Raw genomic sequence first — 20,921 nt, 5'->3', positions numbered from 1 at the left:
CATGTTGAAAGACCCAGCCACGTTATATCTTCAATGCCCTTGCTGATGGAAGGAGGTTTGCACTCAAAATCTCACGATACATGGCCCCATTCATTCTTTCATGTACCCGGATCAGTCGTCCTGGCCCCTTTGCAGAGAAACAGCCCCAAAGCATGATGTTTCCACCACCATGCTTTACAGTAGGTATGGTGTTTGATGGATGCAACTCAGTATTCTTTTTCATCCAAACACGACAAGTTGTGTTTCTACCAAACAGTTCCAGTTTGGTTTCATCAGACCATAGGACATTCTCCCAAAACTCCTCTGGATCATCCAAATGCTCTCTAGCAAACTTCAGACGGGCCCGGACATGTACTGGCTTAAGCAGTGGGACACGTCTGGCACTGCAGGATCTGAGTCCATGGTGGCGTAGTGTGTTACTTACGGTAGGCCTTGTTACATTGGTCCCAGCTCTCTGCAGTTCATTCACTAGGTCCCCCCGCGTGGTTCTGGGATTTTTGCTCACCGTTCTTGTGATCATTCTGACCCCACGGGGTGGGATTTTGCGTGGAGCCCCAGATCGAGGGAGATTATCAGTGGTCTTGTATGTCTTCCATTTTCTAATTATTGCTCCCACTGTTGATTTCTTCACTCCAAGCTGGTTGGCTATTGCAGATTCAGTCTTCCCAGCCTGGTGCAGGGCTACAATTTTGTTTCTGGTGTCCTTTGACAGCTCTTTGGTCTTCACCATAGTGGAGTTTGGAGTCAGACTGTTTGAGGGTGTGCACAGGTGTCTTTTTATACTGATAACAAGTTTAAACAGGTGCCATTACTACAGGTAATGAGTGGAGGAAAGAGGAGACTCTTAAAGAAGAAGTTACAGGTCTGTGAGAGCCAGAAATCTTGATTGTTTGTTTCTGACCAAATACTTATTTTCCACCATAATATGCAAATAAAATGTTAAAAAAACAGACAATGTGATTTTCTGGATTTTTTTTTCTCAGTTTGTCTCCCATAGTTGAGGTCTACCTATGATGTAAATTACAGACGCCTCTCATCTTTTTAAGTGGTGGAACTTGCACTATTGCTGACTGACTAAATACTTTTTTGCCCCACTGTAATTTTACCTCTATACAAGTCACTTGTTCGACCACACTTAGAATACTCTGCACATTTCTGGTCTCCAGTGTATAAGAAAGACATAGCTGAACAGGAGCAGGTGCAGAGAAGAGCGACCAAGGTTATTAGAGGACTGGGGGGTCTGCAATACCAAGATAGGTTATTACACTTGGGGCTATTTAGTTTGGAAAAACGAAGACTAAGGGGTGATCTTATTTTAATGTATAAATATATGAGGGGACAGTACAAAGACCTTACTGATGATCTTTTTAATCATAGACCTGAGACAGGGACAAGGGGGCATCCTCTACGTCTGGAGGAAAGAAGGTTTAAGCATAATAACAGATGCGGATTCTTTACTGTAAGAGCAGTGAGACTATGGAACTATCTGCCGTATGATGTTGTAATGAGTGATTTGTTACTTAAATTTAAGAGGGGACTGGATACCTTTCTGGAAAAGTATAATGTTACAGGATATATACACTAGATTCCTTGATAGGGCGTTGATCCAGAGAATTAGTCTGATTGCCGTATGTGGAGTCGGGAAGGAAATTTTTTCCCCAATGTGGAGCTTACTCTTTGCTACATGGTTTTTTTTTGCCTTCCTCTGGATCAACATGTTAGGGCATGTTACGTTAGGCTATGGGTTGAACTAGATGGACTTAAAGTCTTCCTTCAACCTTAATAACTATGTAACTATGCAGCAGATAGCCCCAAAGACCGTCAGGCCTCCACTTCCTTGAAGTCAACTACACGTGTTACCATCCTTTGATTTTTCTGACAATAGTAGTCTATGAAATTTACATGATATTTGTGCCACCCGAGTGTGGCTGAGAGTGAAAGCAGGCTGAGCTGTTGCATGTGGTATCAGGGCTCCCAGCACAGGAGGCCTACACTGATCCCTCACCCACCTCGTCTTACTGTAATGTTCAATCGAAAGCTGTAAATTCTGTCGCATGCCCCAATACCTCATGCCTGCCTGATTGCTGCAGTGCCATGCTTCAGTTTGTACTGTGGGTGAATTGAGGCCACTTTCCTGGTGTCTGCCCCTGATTTGATGTGTTTTGGCGGCATTTGAGGCAGTTATAAGGTGTTGTGCATGCGTTTGTTTTTGCTTCCCATTGACATGAATGGCGTTCGGTTATGTTTGGCGAATATTCTATGAATTAGTCGGCAAATATTACAAATTTGGCAATCATAATCCGAAACGAACATTGAAATATTCGCTCATCTCTAGTAGTAACCACTAAAGTCACAGATTCTTTGCAGTCTCAGTTGTGGCTCCTTTATCCATGGTGTATTCCGGAAGTTTCACAATCGGTGTGATCACTATTTTACCTCTAGACCACAACATTCTCCTCCATCCAAAACTGTTCAAATGACTTTGGGCATGGAAAGGCCTTTTTTATAGAACTTACAACCTGGAGGATCCACCTACCACCTGGGATTAGGAGATGACCCTTACCTGCCCAGACCTGTAAACTACAAAACCAAATGACAACGAACATAGAATATGCTGATAAGTTTTAAAATCACTGATATGATGGGCCTCTAAGAGAAAGTGGAGGGTAATGATGCTAATGGCTTCCTAGAACCCTGATATCTTATTGGATGAATCTGCCTTCTCCACTTCTAAAAAAAAACAACAACAAAAACCCTCTAAACAAAGAACAATGCACCAATCAGAACCAGGTAAAAGAAATATGAAACTTTATTAAAGAAAAAAAGTATAAAAGCATATAGCAGAACATGACTAGGGATATGACTGTAGTTTAACCAAAGGGTGGAACCACATTTAAAAACACGGAAAAACAATAGGCATACAAATGTAATCTAAGAATCTGGTATGCTCAAAGTGCTTGTGCAAAACGTGCAATTTAATAGCCCTAAAGTAGATATGTGTGTACAATTATTAGAAAAACAGAACAAGGTCCATACAATCAAATGCAAACTGGAAAGGCTGTGTATCAGGACCAGACAAGAAAGTGCAGAGCAACCAGAGTAACCTTAAATAATTACATGCCACGTAGTTACCTGTGCAAATGACAGCGTACATAGAATGTGTTAGAAAATCACCTCAAGAAAAATATTATTATGGGCTTGTAAGAGAAAGCGGAGGGTAATGATGCTGTTGGCTTCCTAGAACCCTGATATCTTATTGGATGAATCTCCCTTCTGTTCTGCTGAATGTGCTCATATGGTCCCTACAAGACCAGATCCAGTCTTTCTGGACAAACTTCACTTTTATGATCGCAACATTAAATGTGCAGTGAGGCCAAGTGTGAATTTCTGTACAATAACAGCAGAGTTTCCCTTTATCTTGACTTTTCAATTTCTTTTAAAACCTACTAACTTCAAACAGGGTTGCTATAAACTAAATACAAAACACATTACACCTGTGCCATGATATATCTCTAAGCTGTGCGCGGCTGATGACTGTAATATACATTTATTCATGCCTGCAGGAGATGTGTTGGCTCGAGCCCTGGTTTCATGGATTCACTCATAAATTCCATTATGTTTTCAATCCTAAGAAATTCAGATTACTGCACAATCTCTGTTGAAATGGGGGCGCTAATACTTTCTCTACTCTTCTGGGCTTCCAAATGCACAACGTGCTCACATCTCGCACAGCAGTATGCACCCTCGACCGGATGATCAAGGATTGCATACATGTGGCAAGATGTGCACTGGATGGCATTAACAATAGTGGAGCACATTTCCTAATGGGGATTGCACCAGACAGAAAAGTTAAATAAAAAGTAAATGCAAAGTATCAATAAAAAACAGACAGCAATTCAGTAATTCCTCCCTTGGAAACTCCCTGAATCCAAAGTCACTGAATCACAAGTCACACACTTACCGCCGTTTGCACTCACGCTCAGGTCACACTCAGCTCGTGTTAACTAGTAGAACAGTTTTTTTTTTCCTTAAAATATTTATTAATTGATGGAATAAATATTGATTTTTTATTATTTTTTAAAATATTTTTACAATTATTATTTTTATTTTATTTTAACCCCTTTACCCCCAAGGGTGGTTTGCACGTTATGGACCGGGTCAATTTTTACAATTCTGACCACTGTCCCTTTATGAGGTTATAACTCTGGAACGCTTCAACGGATCCCGGTGATTCTGACATTGTTTTCTCGTGACATATTGTACTTCATGATAGTGGTAAAATTTCTTTGATATTACCTGCGTTTATTTGTGAAAAAAACGGAAATTTGGCGAAAATTTTGAAAATTTCGCAATTTTCCAACTTTGAATTTTTATGCAATTAAATCACAGAGATATGTCACACAAAATACTTAATAAGTAACATTTCCCACATGTCTACTTTACATCAGCACAATTTTGGAACCAAAAATTTTTTTTTGTTAGGGAGTTATAAGGGTTAAAAGTTGACCAGCAATTTCTCATTTTTACAACACCATTTTATTTTAGGGACCACATCTCATTTGAAGTCATTTTGAGGGGTCTATATGATAGAAAATACCCAAGTGTGACACCATTCTAAAAACTGCACCCCTCAAGGTTCTCAAAACCACATTCAAGAAGTTTATTAACCCTTCAGGTGCTTCACAGGAATTTTTGGAATGTTTAAATAAAAATTAACATTTAACTTTTTTTCACAAAAAATTTACTTCAGCTCCAATTTGTTTTATTTTGCCAAGGGTAACAGGAGAAAATGGACCCCAAAAGTTGTTGTACAATTTGTCCTGAGTACGCTGATACCCCATATGTGGGGGTTAACCACAGTTTGTGCGCATGGCAGAGCTCGGAAGGGAAGGAGCGCCATTTGACTTTTCAATGCAAAGTTGACTGGAATTGAGATGGGACGCCATGTTGCGTTTGGAGAGCCACTGATGTGCCTAAACATTGAAACCCCCCACAAGTGACACCATTTTGGAAAGTAGACCCCCTAAGGAACTTATCTAGAGGTGTGGTGAGCACTTTGACCCACCAAGTGCTTCACAGAAGTTTATAATGCAGAACCGTAAAAATAAAAAATCATTTTTTTTTCACAAAAATTATCTTTTCGCCCCCAATTTTTTATTTTCCCAATGGTAAGAGAAGAAATTGGACCACAAAAGTTGTGGCACAATTTGTCCTGAGTACTCTGATACCCCATATGTGGGGGTAAACCATTGTTTGGGCGCATGGGAGAGCTCGGAAGGGAAGGAGCGCCGTTTGACCTTTCAATGCAAAATTGACAGGAATTGAGATTGGACGCCATGTTGCGTTTGGAGAGCCACTGATGTACCTAAACATTGAAACCCCCCACAAGTGACACCATTTTGAAAAGTAGACCCCCTAAGGAACTTATCTAGATGTGTGGTGAGCACTTTGACCCAATAAGAGCTTCACAGAAGTTTATAATGCAGAGCCGTAAAAATAAAACAAAATTTTTTTCCCACAAAAATAATTTTTTAGCCCCCAGTTTTGTATTTTCCTGAGGGTAACAGGAGAAATTGGACCCCAAAAGTTGTTGTGCAATTTGTCCTGAGTGCGCTGATACCCTATATGTGGGGGAGAACCAGCGTTTGGGCGCATGGGAAGGCTCGGAAGGGAAGGAGAGCCATTTGGAATACAGACTTAGATGGAATGGTCTGCAGGCGTCACATTGTGTTTGCAGAGCCCCTAATGTACCTAAACAGTAGAAACCCCCCACAAGTGACCCCATATTGGAAACTAGACCCCCCAAGGAACTTATTTAGATGTGTTGTGAGAACTTTGAGCCCCCAAGTATTTCACTACAGTTTATAACGCAGAGCCGTGAAAATAAAATAAAAAATTTCCCCTCAAAATTATTTTTTAGCCCCCAGTTTTGTATTTTCTCGAGGGTAAAAGGAGAAATTGGACCCCAAAAGTTGTTGTCCAATTTGTCCTGAGTGCGTTAATACCCCATATGTGGGGTGAACCAGCGTTTGGGCGCATGGGAGGGCTCGGAAGGGAAGGAGCGCCATTTGGAATGCAGACTTAAATGGAATGGTCTGCAGGCGTCACATTGCGTTTGCAGAGCCCCTAATATACCTAAACAGTAGAAACCCCCACAAGTGACCCCATGTTGGAAACTAGACCCCCCCACGAACTTATCTAGATGTGTTGTGAGAACTTTGAGCCCCCAAGTGTTTCACTACAGTTTATAACGCAGAGCCGTGAAAATAAAAAATCTCTTTTTTTCCCACAAAAATTATTTTTTAGCCCCCAGTTTTGTATTTTCCCAAGGGTAACAGGAGAAATTGGACCCCAAAAGTTGTTGTCCAAATTGTCCTGAGTACGCTGATACCCCATATGTTGGGGTAAACTCCTGTTTGGGCACACGGGAGAGCTCGGAAGGGAAGGAGCACTGTTTTACTTTTTCAATGCAGAATTGGATGGAATTGAGATCGGTCGCCATGTCGCGTTTGGAGATCCCCCTGATGTGCCTAAATAGTGGAAACCCCCCAATTATAACTGAAACCCTAATCCAAACACACCCCTAACCCTAATCCCAACGGTAACCCTAACCACACCTCTAACCCAGACACACCCCTAATCCTAATCCCAATCGCAAATGTAATCCAAACCCTAACCCTAACTTTAGCCCCAACCCTAACTGTAGCCTTAACCCTAACCCTAGCCCTTACCCTAGCCCTAACCCTAGCCCCAACCCTAACCCTAGCCCTAACCCTAACCCTAGTCCCAACCCTAACCCTAGCCCTAACCCTAGCCCTAACCCTAGCCCTAACCCTAGCCCTAACCCTAGCCCTAACCCTAGCCCTAACCCTAGCCCTAACCCTAGCCCTAACCCTAGCCCTAATCCTAGCCCTAACCCTAGCCCTAGCCCTAACCCTAACCCTAGCCCTAACCCTAGCCCTAACCCTAACCCTAACCCTAGCCCTAACCCTAGCCCTAACCCTAGCCCTAACCCTAATGGGAAAATGGAAATAAATACATTTTTTTCATTTACTTTTATAGCGGGTTTTTTAGCGGATTTTTATGATTGGCAGCCGTCACACACTGAAAGACGCTTTTTATTGCAAAAAATATTTTTTGCGTTACCACATTTTGAGAGCTATAATTTTTCCATATTTGAGTCCACAGAGTCATGTGAGGTCTTGTTTTTTGCGGGACGAGTTGACGTTTTTATTGGTAACATTTTCGGGCACGTGACATTTTTTGATCGCTTTTTATTCCGATTTTTGTGAGGCAGAATGACCAAAAACCAGCTATTCATGAATTTCTTTTGGGGGAGGCGTTTATACCGTTCCGCGTTTGGTAAAATTGATAAAGCAGTTTTAATCTTCGGTTCAGTACGATTACAGCGACACCTCATTTATATCATTTTTTTATGTTTTGGCGCTTTTATACGATAAAAACTATTTTATAGAAAAAAATAATTATTTTTGCATCGCTTTATTCTGAGGACTATAACTTTTTTATTTTTTTGCTGTTGTCGCTGTATGGTGGCTCGTTTTTTGCGGGACAAGATGACTCTTTCAGCGGTACCATGGTTATTTATATCCGTCTTTTTGATCGCGTGTTATTCCACTTTATGTTTGGCGGTATGATAATAAAGCGTTGTTTTTTGCCTCGTTTTTTTTTTTTTCTTACGGTGTTTACTGAAGGGGTTAACTAGTGGGCCAGTTTTATAGGTCGGGTCGTTACGGACGCGGAGATACTAAATATGTGTACTTTTATTGTTTTGTTTTTTTTATTTAGATAAAGAAATGTATTTATGGGAATAATATATTTTTTTTTTTTCATTATTTAGGTTTTTTTTTTTTTTTTTTTTTTTACACACTTGGAAATTTTTTTTTTTACTTTTTTACTTTGCCCCAGGGGGGGACAATACAGATCGGTGATCTGCCAGTTTGCACAGCACTCTGACAGATCACCGATCTGTCTGAGAGCAGTGCAGCGTTACCAAGTGCCTGCTCTGAGCAGGCACTTGGTAAGCCACCTCCCTCCCTGCAGGACCCGGATCCGCGGCCATTTTGGATCCGGGACTTACTGCAGGGAGGGAGGTAGGAGACCCCCGGAGCAACGCGATCACATCGCGTTGCTGCGGGGGTCTCAGGGAAGCCCGCAGGGAGCCCCCTCCCTGCGCGATGCTTCCCTGCACCGCCGGCACATCGCGATCATCTTTGATCGCGGTGTGCCGGGGGTTAATGTGCCGGGGGCGGTCCGTGACCGCTCCTGGCACATAGTGCCGGATGTCAGCTGCGATAAGCAGCTGACACCCGGCCGCGATCGGCGGCGCTCCCCCCGTGAGCGCGGCCGATCGCGCTGGACGTAATATTCCGTCCTTGGGAATTAAGGCCCACCCCACATGGACGGAATATTACGTCCAATGGCAGAAAGGGGTTAATTCATTCTTACTTTTACACTTTGTCCCACTATGGGACAATCATTTTGTGCAGGCTGATCGCTTCTATAGCATGCAGATCTACATGCTATAGAAGCGGTCAGCGCTGCAATCTCTGCACACTGACCTTAGAGACTTCCTGACCTGCACTGTGCATGACAGGAAGTCTCTCAGCTCTGGTAACCCGGATGTCATCATGACGACATCGGGTTACCATGGGAGCGATTGGGATGCCGCGGGGCCTCTGATCCAAAGGTAGACCGTGATCGCTCCTGGCACTTAGTGCCGGGCAACTAAACAAATCCCTTCCATGTATGTACTAGAGAGAAAATAGAGGAAAAAAACATAATAACATATCTTTAAAATCAAATGATTTTCTTCACATATAAATATTTAAATTAAAACAAGGGAATATCACAAAATTATTGAGGGTCATACAGAGACCAGGAATTATGAACAATTGGACATATATAATAGTGATAAATTCCAAAGAACACCTAATCCATTTTAAATATCCCACCATCAACATTCAATAGAAACTGCACAAATCTTTGTTGTGCTAACCAGATATTTAGAATTGTAAAGTGCTTAGTGCAAATAGGTGCATTACTAAAGGCTCATGCGCATATAAACTATGCCATGTTACTTACATAAAGTATTATCCTGGTGTCCGTGTCCTCAAATACCCCGACAGCGCCGTTTCGCCGTTATGGCTTCCTCAACAGGGGGCATGTGTGCTGCTAATAGAACTGCCCATCTATAAATACCCCCGTACACAGTTGATGGTAATGTCGGCATCACCGGTGATGTACTGCGCATGCGCCGGTCACGGGACTTCCTCCCTTGTAAATAGTGACTTCCTGCTCATCGTGTCTGGAACGCAAGCGTGGAACGCTATGCGTCGCCATGGTGAGCAAGGCAGGAAGCCACGGGGAAGTTCCTGACCTGCGCATGAACCAACCGGGCGCCGCGAGTCACAAAGAGCATAATGGAGCTGTGATGAGAATAAAGGGAATCCAGGCAGGCAACAAGGTGCCGTTATTGAAAAAGGGGGATTTTTAGTGAATAAGGGCTTGTATATTTCTAATTATGAACAAAATATAAAAGGCAAAAAGTGCATAATTATTAAATCTAATAAGAATTACATATGTTTATAAATCAGGTGTGAAGTGCAATCAACGAAGAAACCTAGTGCACAAATATATGAATATGAATCGTGTAAATTAATCACATAAAATTAATAATCATATTTACAATAAATTATACAAATAAATATATTTAAATAAAAACAATAATAATAGTTACCTGATATAATGTCCTATCAAAATGTACACATAATAAAGCTAGATATATTAAGCCCAAGTTCTAATGGATATATTAAATATAATCCCCCATGTTACCACGTATAATCTAATACACAAGATTGAACAACAAAAAACATGTTGTACACCTGCTCCCTAATTTTTTGACATTTAACCCCTTAACGACCGCCGATACGCCTTTTAACGGCAGCAGTTAAGGGTACTTAAACCACAGCGCTGTTAATTAACAGCGCTGTGGAAAAACTGAATAGCGCCCCCTAGAGTCGGATGTTCTCTGGGGTCTCGGTTGCCTAGAGACCCCAGAGAACATGATTCGGGGTTTTTTTTTACTGACCCCCGGGTTGCGATCGCCGGTAATTAACTGTTTACCGGCGGTTGCAAAAAAAACCCAAAACTGCGATTTCCCATTTAACCCCTTCCCGACCCATGACGCCACGTAGGCGTCATGAAAGTCGGTGCCAATCCGACCCATGACGCCTATGTGGCGTCATGGAAAGATCGCGTCCCTGCAGATCGGGTGAAAGGGTTAACTCCCATTTCACCTGATCTGCAGGGACGGGGGGAGTGGTAGTTTAGCCCAGGGGGGGTGGCTTCACCCCCCCGTGGCTACGATCGCTCTGATTGGCTGTTGAAAGTGAAACTGCCAATCAGAGCGATTTGTAATATTTCACCTATTATAACTGGTGAAATATTACAATCCAGCCATGGCCGATGCTGCAATATCATCGGCCATGGCTGGAAACACTAATGTGCCCCCACCCCACCCCACCGATCGCCCCCCCAGCCCTCCGATCTGTCCGGTACACTGCTCCGGCTCCCCTCCGTCCTGTGCTCCGCTCCCCCCGTGCTTTTGTCCGCTCCCCCCGTGCTCCAATCACCCTCCCCGTGCTCCAATCACCCCCCCTGCACTCCGATCCACCCCCCCCCCGTGCTCCGTTCCACCCCCCCGTGCTCCGTTCGACCCCCCGTGCTCCGTTCCACCCCTCCCGCGCTCCGATCCACCCCCCCATGCTCCGATCCCCCCCCCGTGCTCCCCCCCCACCCCATCATACTTACCGATCCTGCCGGGGTCCGTCCGTCTTCTCCCTGGGTGCCGCCATCTTCCAAAATGGCGGGCGCATGCGCAGTGCGCCCGCCGAATCTGCCGGCCGGCAGATCCGTTCCAAAGTGCATTTTGATCACTGAGATAGATTATATCTCAGTGATCAAAATAAAAAAATAATAAATGACCCCCCCCCCCTTTGTCACCCCCATAGGTAGGGACAATAAAAAAATAAAGAATTTTTTTTTTCCCACTAATGTTAGAATAGGGTTAGGGCTAGGGTTAGGGGTAGGGTTAGGGCTAGGGATAGGGCTAGGGGTAGGGTTAGGGCTAGGGTTAGGGTTTCGGTATGTGCACACGTATTCTGGTCCTCTGCGGATTTTTCCGCTGCGGATTTGATAAATCCGCAGTGCTAAACCGCTGCGGATTTATGGCGGATTTACCGCGTTTTTTCTGCGCATTTCACTGCGGTTTTACAACTGCGATTTTCTATTTGAGCAGTTGTAAAACCGATGCGGAATCCGCACAAAGAAGTGACATGCTGCGGAATGTAAACCGCTGCGTTTCCGTGCAGTTTTTCCGCAGCATGTGTACAGCGATTTTTGTTTCCCATAGGTTTACATTGAACTGTAAACTCATGGGAAACTGCTGCGGATCCGCAGCGTTTTCCGCAGCGTGTGCACATACCTTTAGAATTAGGCTATGTGCACACGGTGCGGATTTGGCTGCGGATCCGCAGCGGATTGGCCGTTGCGGATTCGCAGCAGTGTTCCATCAGGTTTACAGTACCATGGAAAACCAAATCCGCTGTGCCCATGGTGCGGAAAATACCGCGCGGAAACGCTGCGTTGTATTTTCCGCAGCATGTCAATTCTTTGTGCGGATTCCGCAGCGTTTTACACCTGTTCCTCAATAGGAATCCGCAGGTGAAATCCGCACAAAAAACACTGGAAATCCGCGGAAAATCCGCAGGTAAAACGCAGTGCCTTTTACCCGCGGATTTTTCAAAAATGATGCTGAAAAATCTCACACGAATCCGCAACGTGGGCACATAGCCTTAGGGTTAGGGTTGGAATTAGGGTTGCGGTTAGGGTTGTGATTAGGGTTATGGCTACAGTTGGGGTTAGAGTTAGGGGTGTGTTGGGGTTAGTGTTGGAGGTAGAATTGAGGGGTTACCACTGTTTAGGCACATCAGGGGTCTCCAAACGCAACATGGCGCCACCATTGATTCCAGCCAATCTCGTATTCAAAAAGTCAAATGGTGCTCCCTCACTTCCGAGCCCCGACGTGTGCCCAAACAGTGGTTTACCCCCACATATGGGGTACCAGCATACTCAGGATAAACTGCGCAACAATTACTGGGGTCCAATTTCTCCTGTTACCCTTGTAAAAATAAAAAAATGCTTGCTAAAACATCATTTTTGAGGAAAGAAAAATGATTTTTTATTTTCACGGCTCTGCGTTGTAAACGTCTGTGAAGCACTTGGGGGTTCAAAGTGCTCACCACATATCTAGATAAGTTCCTTGGGGGGTCTAGTTTCTAAAATGGGGTCACTTGTGGGGGGTTTCTACTGTTTAGGCACACCAGGGGCTCTGCAAACGCAACGTGATGCCCTCAGACCATTCCATCAAAGTCTGCATTTCAAAAGTCACTACTTCCCTTCTGAGCCCCGACGTGTGCCCAAACAGTGGCTTACCTCCACACATGGGGTATCAGCGTACTCAGGAGAAACTGGACAACAACTTTTGGGGTCCAATTTCTCCTGTAACCCTTGGGAAAATAAAAAATTCTGGGCTAAATAATTATTTTTGAGGAAAGAAAACGTATTTATTATTTTCACGGTTCTGCATTATAAACTTCTATGAAGCACTTGGGGGTTCAAAGTGCTCACCACACATCTAGATAGATAAGTTCCTTTCGGGGTCTAGCCACATCAGGGGCTCTGCAAACGCAGCGTGACGCCCGCAGAGCATTCCATCAAAGTCTGCATTTCAAAACGTCACTACTTCAATTCCGAGCCCCGGCATGTGCCCAAACAGTAGTTTACCCTCACATATGGGGTATCACCATACTCAGGAGAAATTGGACAACAAACATTGGGGTCAAATTTCTCCTGTTACCCTTGGGAAAATTAAAAAATTCTGGGCTAAATAATTATTTTTGAGGAAAGAAAACGTATTTATTATTTTCACGGCTCTGCATTATAAACTTCTGTGAAGCACTTGGGGGTTCAAAGTGCTCACCACACATCTAGATAAGTTCCTTTCGGGGTCTAGTTTCCAAAATGGGGTCACTTGTGGGGGGTTTCTACTGTTAAGCCACATCAGGGGCTCTGCAAACGCAACGTGACGCCCGCAGAGCATTCCATCAAAGTCTGCATTTCAAAACGTCACTACTTCACTTCCGAGCCCCGGCATGTGCCCAAACAGTGGTTTACCCCCACATATGGGGTATCAGCGTACTCAGGAGAAACTGGACAACAACTTTTGGGGTCAAATTTCTCCTGTTACCCTTGGGAAAATAAAAAATTGCAGGCTAAAATATCATTTTTGAGAAAATAATTTTTATTTTTTATTTTCATGGCTCTGCGTTATAAACTTCTGTGAAGCACTTGGGGGTTCAAAGTCCTCACCACACTCCTAGATTAGTTCCTTTGGGGGTCTAGTTTCCAAAATGGGGTCATTTCTGGGGGATCTCCAATGTTTAGGCACACAGGGGCTCTCCAAACGTGACATGGTGTCCGCTAATGATTGCAGCTAATTTTCCATTTAAAAAGCCAAATGGCGTGCCTTCCCTTCCGAGCCCTGCCGAGTGCCCAAACAGTGGTTTACCCCCACATATGAGGTATCAGCGTACTCAGGACAAACTGGACAACAACATTTGGGGTCCAATTTCTCCTATTACCCTTGGCAAAATAGGAAATTCCAGGCTGAAAAATCATTTTTGAGGAAAGAAAAATTATTTTTTATTTTCATGGCTCTGCGTTATAAACTTCTGTGAAGCACCTGGGGGTTTAAAGTGCTCAATATGCATCTAGATAAGTTCCTTGGGGGGGTCTAGTTTCCAAAATGGGGTCACTTGTGGGGAAGCTCCAATGTTTAGGCACACAGGGGCTCTCCAAACGCGACATGGTGTCCGCTCACAATTGGAGCTAATTTTCCATTCAAAAAGTCAAATGGCGCGCCTTCCCTTCCGAGCCCTGCCGAGTGCCCAAACAGTGGTTTACCCCCACATATGAGGTATCGTCGTACTCGGGAGAAATTGCCCAACAAATTTTATGATCCATTTTATCCTATTGCCCATGTGAAAATGAAAAAATTTAAAAAAAAGTACTTTTTCATTTTTACAGATCAATTTGTGAAGCATCTGAGGGTTTAAAGTGCTCACTAGGCATCTAGATAAGTTCCTTGGGGGATCTAGTTTCCAAAATGGGGTCACTTGTGGGGGAGCTCCAATGTTTAGGCACACAGGGTCTCTCCAAACGCGACATGGTATCCGCTAACGATGGAGATAAATTTTCATTCAAAAAGTCAAATGGCGCTCCTTCCCTTCCGAGCCTTACCATGTGCCCAAACAGTGGTTTACCCCCACATGTGAGGTATTGGTGTACTCAGGAGAAATTGCCCAACAAATTTTAGGATCCATTTTATCCTGTTGCCCATGTGAAAATGAAAAAATTGAGGCTAAAAGAATTTTTTTGTGAAAAAAAGTACTTTTTCATTTTTACGGATCTATTTGTGAAGCAACTGGGGGTTCAAAGCGCTCACTATGCATCTAGATAAGTTCCTTGGGGCGTCTAGTTTCCAAAATGGGGTCACTTGTGGGGGAGCTCCAATTTTTAGGCACACGGGGGCTCTCCAAACGTGACATGGTGTCCGCTAAAGAGTGGAGCCAATTTTTCATTCAAAAAGTCAAATGGCGCTCCTTCCCTTCCAAGCCCTGCCGTGCGCCCAAACAGTGGTTTACCCCGACATGTGAGGTATCAGCGTACTCAGGACAAATTGGACAACAACTTTCATGGTTCAGTTTCTTCTTTTACCATTGGGAAAATAAAAAAATTGTTGCTAAAAGATAATTTTTGTGACTAAAAAGTTAAATGTTCATATTTTCCTTCCATGTTGCTTCTGCTGCTGTGAAGCACCTGACTTCAAATGTGAGGTGGTCCCTAAAAAAAATGGTTTTGTAAATTTCGTTGTAAAAATGAGAAATCGCTGGTCAAATTTTAACCCTTATAACTTCCTAGCAAAAAAAAATTTTGTTTCCAAAATTGTGCTGATGTAAAGTATACATGTGGGAAATGTTATTTATTAACTATTTTGTGTCACATAACTCTCTGGTTTAACAGAATAAAAATTCAAAATGTGAAAATTGTGAAATTTTCGCCAAATTTCCGTTTTTATCACAAATAAACGCAGAATTTATTGACCTAAATTTACCACTAACATGAAGCCCAATATGTCACGAAAAAACAATCTCAGAACCACTAGGATCCGTTGAAGCGTTCCTGAGTTATTACCTCATAAAGGGACACTGGTCAGAATTGCAAAAAACGGCAAGGTCTTTAAGGTCAAAATAGGCTGGGTCATGAAGGGGTTAATTTCTGTGCGATCACATCGGAGGACAGAGAAATGGGGTCCCCGATCGCATCATAAACTTCTGTGAAGCACTTGGGCATTCAAAGTTCTCACCACACATCTAGATAAGTTCCTTGGGGGGTCTAGCTTTCAATATGGGGTCACTTGTGGGCGGTTTCTACTGTTTAGGTACATCAGGGGCTCTGCAAACGCAACATGACGCCCGCAGACCATTCTATCAAAGTCTGCATTCCAAAACGGCGCTCCTTCCCTTCCGAGCTCTGCCATGCGCTCAAACAGTGGTCCCCCCACATATGGGGTATCAGCCTACTCAGCATAAATTGCACAATAAATTTTGGGGTCCAATTTCTCCTGTTACCCTTGTGAAAGTAAAAATTTGGGGGTGAAAAGATAATTTTTGTGGAAAAAATATGATTTTTATTATTTTCATAGCTCTACATTATAAACTTCTGGGAAGCATTTTGGGTTTCATAGTGGTCACCACACATCTAGATAAGCTCTTTGGGTGGTCTAGTTTCCAATATGGGGTCACTTTTGGGGGGTTTCTACTGTTTAGGCACACCAGGAGCTCTGCAAATGCAACATGAAGCCCGCAGACCATCCCATCAAAGTCTGCATTCCAAGCGGCGCTCCTTCCCTTCCGAGCCCCGATGTGTGCCCAAATAGTGCCCCCCCCCCCCCACATATGGGGTATCAGCATACTCAGGACATACTTGTCAACAAATTTTGGGGTCCAATGTCTCCCGTTACCTTGAAAAAGTAAAAAAATGCATTTTCACGGCTCTACTTTATAAATTTCTGTGAAGCACTTGGGGGTTTAAAGTGCTCACCAAACATCTAGATAAGTTCCTTAAGGGGTATAGTTTCCAAAATGGTGTCACTTGTGGAAGGTTTCAATGTTTAGGCACATTAGGGGCTCTCCAAACGCGACATGGCGTCCGATCTCAATTCCAGCCAATTCTGCATTGAAAAAGTAAAACGGCACTCCTTCTTTTCCAAGTTCTGCGGTGCACCCAAACAGTGGTTTACGCCCACATATGGGGTATCGACGTACTCAGGAGAAATTTCACAACAACATTTGTGGTCTAATTTCTCCTGTTACCCTTGTGAAAATAAAAATTTTGGGGCGAAAAAATCATTTTTGTAGAAAAAATGCTATTTTTTATTTTCACGGCTCTACGTTATAAACTTCTGTGAAGTACCTGGGGGATTAAAGTGCTCACCACACATCTAGATAAGTTCCTTGAGGGGTCTAGTTTCCAAAATGGTGTCAATTGTGGGGGGTTTCCGCTGTTTAGGCACATCAGGGGCTCTCCAAATGCGACATGGCGTCCGATCTCAATTCCAACCAATTCTACATTGAAAAAGTAAAACAGCACTCCTTCTCTTCCAAGCTCTACGGTGCGCCCAAACAGTGGTTTACCCCCTTATATGGGGTATTGACGTATTCACAAGAAATTGCACAACAAAATTTATGGTTACATTTCTGTTTTTACACTTGTGAAAATAAAAAAAATGGTTCTGAAGTAAAATGTTTGCAAAAAAAAGTTAAATGTTCATTTTTTCCTTCCACATTGTTTCAGTTCCTGTGAAGCACGTCAAGGGTTAATAAACTTCTTGAATGTGGTTTGAGCACCTTGAGGGGTGCAGATTTAGAATGGTGTCACACTTGGTTATTTTCTATCATATAGACCCCTCAAAATGGCTTCAAATGTGATCCCTAAAAAAATGGTGTTGTAAAAATGAGAAATTGCTGGTCAATTTTTAATCCTTATAACTCCCTAACCCCAAAAAAATTTTGTTTCCAAAATTGTGCTGATGTAAAGTAGACATGTGGGACATGTTATTTATTAACTATTTTTTTGTGACATATCTCTCTGATTTAAGGGCATAAAAATACAAAGTTTGAAAATTGCAAAATGTTAACATTTTCTCCATATTTCTGTTTTTTTCATAAATAAAATCACAAGTAATATTGAAGAAATGTTACCACTAACATGAAGTACAATATGTCACGAAAAAAAAATCTCTTAATCAGCGGGATCTGTTAAAGCGTTCCAGAGTTATAACCTCATAAAGTGACAGTGGTCAGAACTGTAAAAATTGGCTCGGTCATTAAGTATCAAATTGGCTCTGTCACTAAAGGGTTAATATACAAATTACATAACACAAACATAAATAAACAACATAATTAAAATGGTCCATGACGAGTGCATCTGTGAGACCGGACCCATTCATATCCTTATGAGGACAAGACAAAAGAAGTAGGACTACTTAATATGATGCCTCTAATTAATAAAGCAGAAGTGCCGGGTGTCAGTTGTGTCAGCTGACACCCAGCCGAGATCAGCCGCGCTATCGGTGGGAGTGCGCCTGACCGCATTGGACGTACCATTCTGTCCATGGGGATTAAGTCCCAGGTAACATGGGATGAATAGTACGTCCGATGGCAGAAAAGGGTTAAATGGGGAAATCTGACTTTTCTTTTTTGCAGTTGCCGTTATTCCGTGAATTTTCGATAGCCAGGACCCTGGAGAAATTCTGACTCTAGGAGGTGCTATGCACTTATTTCTCAACGCCGTTAAAAAGCAGGGCTGAGGCACAAGTATCCTTAACTGCCGCAGTTAAAAGGTGTATCGGCGTTCATTAAGGGGTTAACATGACAAAATGGCAGAAAGCCAGAGCAATAGAATTCCCCATAAAGTGACTCCATTTTATAAATTATAACGCTCTGTGAATAAATCACTAAGAGTAGTGAATATTTTGTCTCCAATAGCGCTTTCCGGAAATTGGCACACATTGGATGTTGGAGACTGAAAATTGCACATTTGCCATTTTATTGCCCAAGACATAGTGTCTAGATTGTGCTCCTTGAAGGTACCGTGAATTAAGTGAGTTCTTCTCACTATAACAATGCCAAATACATGGATGCTAAGTTTGGTTTGGGCACATTGCAAGGCTCAGAAGCGAGGGTAGATTTGACTTTGGGAAGGTGGATATTGCTGGATTGGTTTATGGAAGCCATGTTGCTTTTCAACAGCGTTTGAACCACTAATAATGTGGAAACCTCTGTTTTTCCATTGGCAAATGATGGACCTGAGTGGGGACTGATGTTTTTTTGTGAGATGAGTAGATGTTTTTATTGGTATCATTTTTACCTACATAACATTGTTTGGCGGCTTTTTATACCATATTTGGGAGGCAGAATGAGCAAACAGTTGAATACTACACAACTTCTTCATGCAATGAGGTTTTCTATTAGACTTTGAACTGTCATTGTCTTGGTGAATAATTCAATATTTTTACATAGCATTTTACAATTTAATTAGAAATGTTAAAAAAATTCAAAGATATTTTATTCAAAAAAATATTTTTTTTTCTTAGCAGAAGACTGGATCAGGAGATCAGAGGGACAGCTGAGATCTTCACTTTTTAAATCAGATGATCCAATTGAAATGAATGCCATAACTCCTGATATACCATCATCCCTTTACAGCAAAGACCCATCATTTGATCTTTTGAAACAGGTCCTTTCTTCTAATTCATTACAAACTACTAAGGAAAATCAAAGTCACAACATAAGCATTAAAAAACTAACTGTTCCTGAAGCAAAGAAGCCATTTTCACGTTCAGAATATGGAAATGGTTTTCCTCTCGAAAAGTCTTTTCTTAAACAACAAACAATTCCTGTAGAAGAGAATAGATTTTCTTGTTCCGAGTGTGGGAAATGTTTTAATCAGAAATCATCTTTCCTTAGTCATCAGAGTAGTCACACCATGGAGAAGCCATTTTTATGTTCAGAATGTGGTAAATATTTTACACGGAAATCAAATTTTGTTAAGCATAAGAAAACTCACACAGGGGAGAAGCCTTTTTCCTGTTCGGAATGTGGGAAATGTTTTTTCCAAAAATGGGAGCTTGCTAGACACAAAGGAACTCACACAGGGGAGAAGCCTGTTTCATGTTCAGAATGTGGCAAATGTTTTAAGCGGAAAGAGCATCTTTATGGCCACCAGAGAACCCACACAGGGGAGAAGCCTTTTTCATGTTCAGAATGTGGGAAATGTTTTAACCGTAAATCAGATTTTGTTATACATCAGAGAACTCACACAGGGGAGAAGCCTTTTTCATGTTCAGAATGTAAGAAATGTTTTGTGAAAAAATCTTATCTTCTTAGCCACCAGAGAACTCACACAGGGGAGAAGCCTTTTTCTTGTTCAGAATGTGGGAAATGCTTTAACCAGAAATCGAATCTTAATAGCCATCAGAGAACCCACAAAGGAGTGAACCCTTTTTCATGTTCTTAATGTGGGGAATGTTTTATACAGAAACCAACTCTTATTATTAAACATCAGAGAACTCACACAGGGGAGAAGCCTTTTTGATGTTTAAAATGTTGGATTGTTTTGTTGTAAATCAAGTTTATTGAGTTGAGTTGCATGTGAATATACAAGAAAAGTCAAGTATTAATATGCAATCATAAACACAAGCAAAAATGTAGAGATACTATGATATTCTGCATAAATCTATATAATACCATTGTTTTGTCTCTCGAACAGTATTGAAATATAGTTATAACTGACTCCTTAAAAGAAAGTCTGAAAGTCATCCACAAATTATGATTTCAACCTTATAAGCGTACTACTTTAAATTAAGTTAAAGATACGTAATATCCGCAATAGGTTTGCAAGTGTTGTGTATCAAGAGTTCCCAGTGTAACGGGGTCTGCCATGCTGGAGTACCTCTTTCAGTAACACCCCGTGTTTCAGGAGGTCCACTCTGCTTTGGCTGGAGTCAGAATGAAGGATGCTGGCTGGAATTTCTTGATTATATGGGCGCATATAAAAGATCACTGCGTCTCCACATATTTCCAGTATGACAACACTTTACTCACAGGACACAGAATATATATCACACAGATGCAGAGGGTGGGCCTATTGAAAAGCGGCAGGCCAGACATACATTACCATAGCCGCAGGTGGCCGGAGCCTGCCGATATTTACAGTGGGAATTACAAAGGTGGGGAAGGTCAAAAGGGGAATATCTTGTCCTCTCTGCCCAGGGGCGCAGCCTGTGGGCTGATGCACTAGGGACATGCATCTCACATGGAACCTATTATACATACATATAACTGCACAACATATTCTTTGTGCTGTGGGGTTCCATAGCACGGCTCCCCTTTTCTGCGACGCGATCAGCATACACATTCTGATCCTTAACGGATCGGTTTGGGGATGACCGAAGTTTATGGGGTGGGTACAAGTTCTGTTTGTTGTCTTTGTCCATCGTCATTACCGTTTTGTTTGCCGTGTCTGTAGTGGATGGTGAAGTCCAGAGGTTGTAGGGCTAAACTCCACCGCAGTAATCTGGCGTTGTCTCCGTAGACCCGATTAAGCCAGACTGGGGAATTATGGTCCGTTAGGAGGGAAAACTGTCATCCATACAAATATGGTTGCAACTTTTTGAGTGCCCATACTACCGCCAGGCACTCTTTCTCGATGGCCGCATA

The 20,921-nt window shown here is 42.5% G+C and overlaps 1 protein-coding gene across 3 annotated transcripts in view; it reads left to right on the top strand.

Moving 5' to 3' along the window:
- The window catches only part of LOC138663409 (oocyte zinc finger protein XlCOF8.4-like), a 74,337-nt gene extending 54,205 nt beyond the window's left edge, over positions 1–20,132 (top strand). For 2 of the 3 annotated variants that reach the window (XM_069749602.1, XM_069749601.1), the window contains one exon: positions 18,800–20,132. In XM_069749602.1, the coding sequence (XP_069605703.1) occupies positions 18,800–19,719 (920 nt within the window). In that variant the 3' untranslated portion in view covers positions 19,720–20,132. Of the gene's footprint in view, positions 1–18,796 lie in introns of all 3 variants that reach the window. The other variant, XM_069749600.1, reaches the window with a different exon arrangement.
- The last annotated feature ends 789 nt before the right edge of the window (positions 20,133–20,921 follow it).

Source organism: Ranitomeya imitator, chromosome 2 (assembly GCF_032444005.1).
Source record: "Ranitomeya imitator isolate aRanImi1 chromosome 2, aRanImi1.pri, whole genome shotgun sequence".
Lineage (NCBI taxonomy): Eukaryota > Metazoa > Chordata > Amphibia > Anura > Dendrobatidae > Ranitomeya > Ranitomeya imitator.
This window is presented reverse-complemented; position numbering and strand designations above follow the sequence as displayed.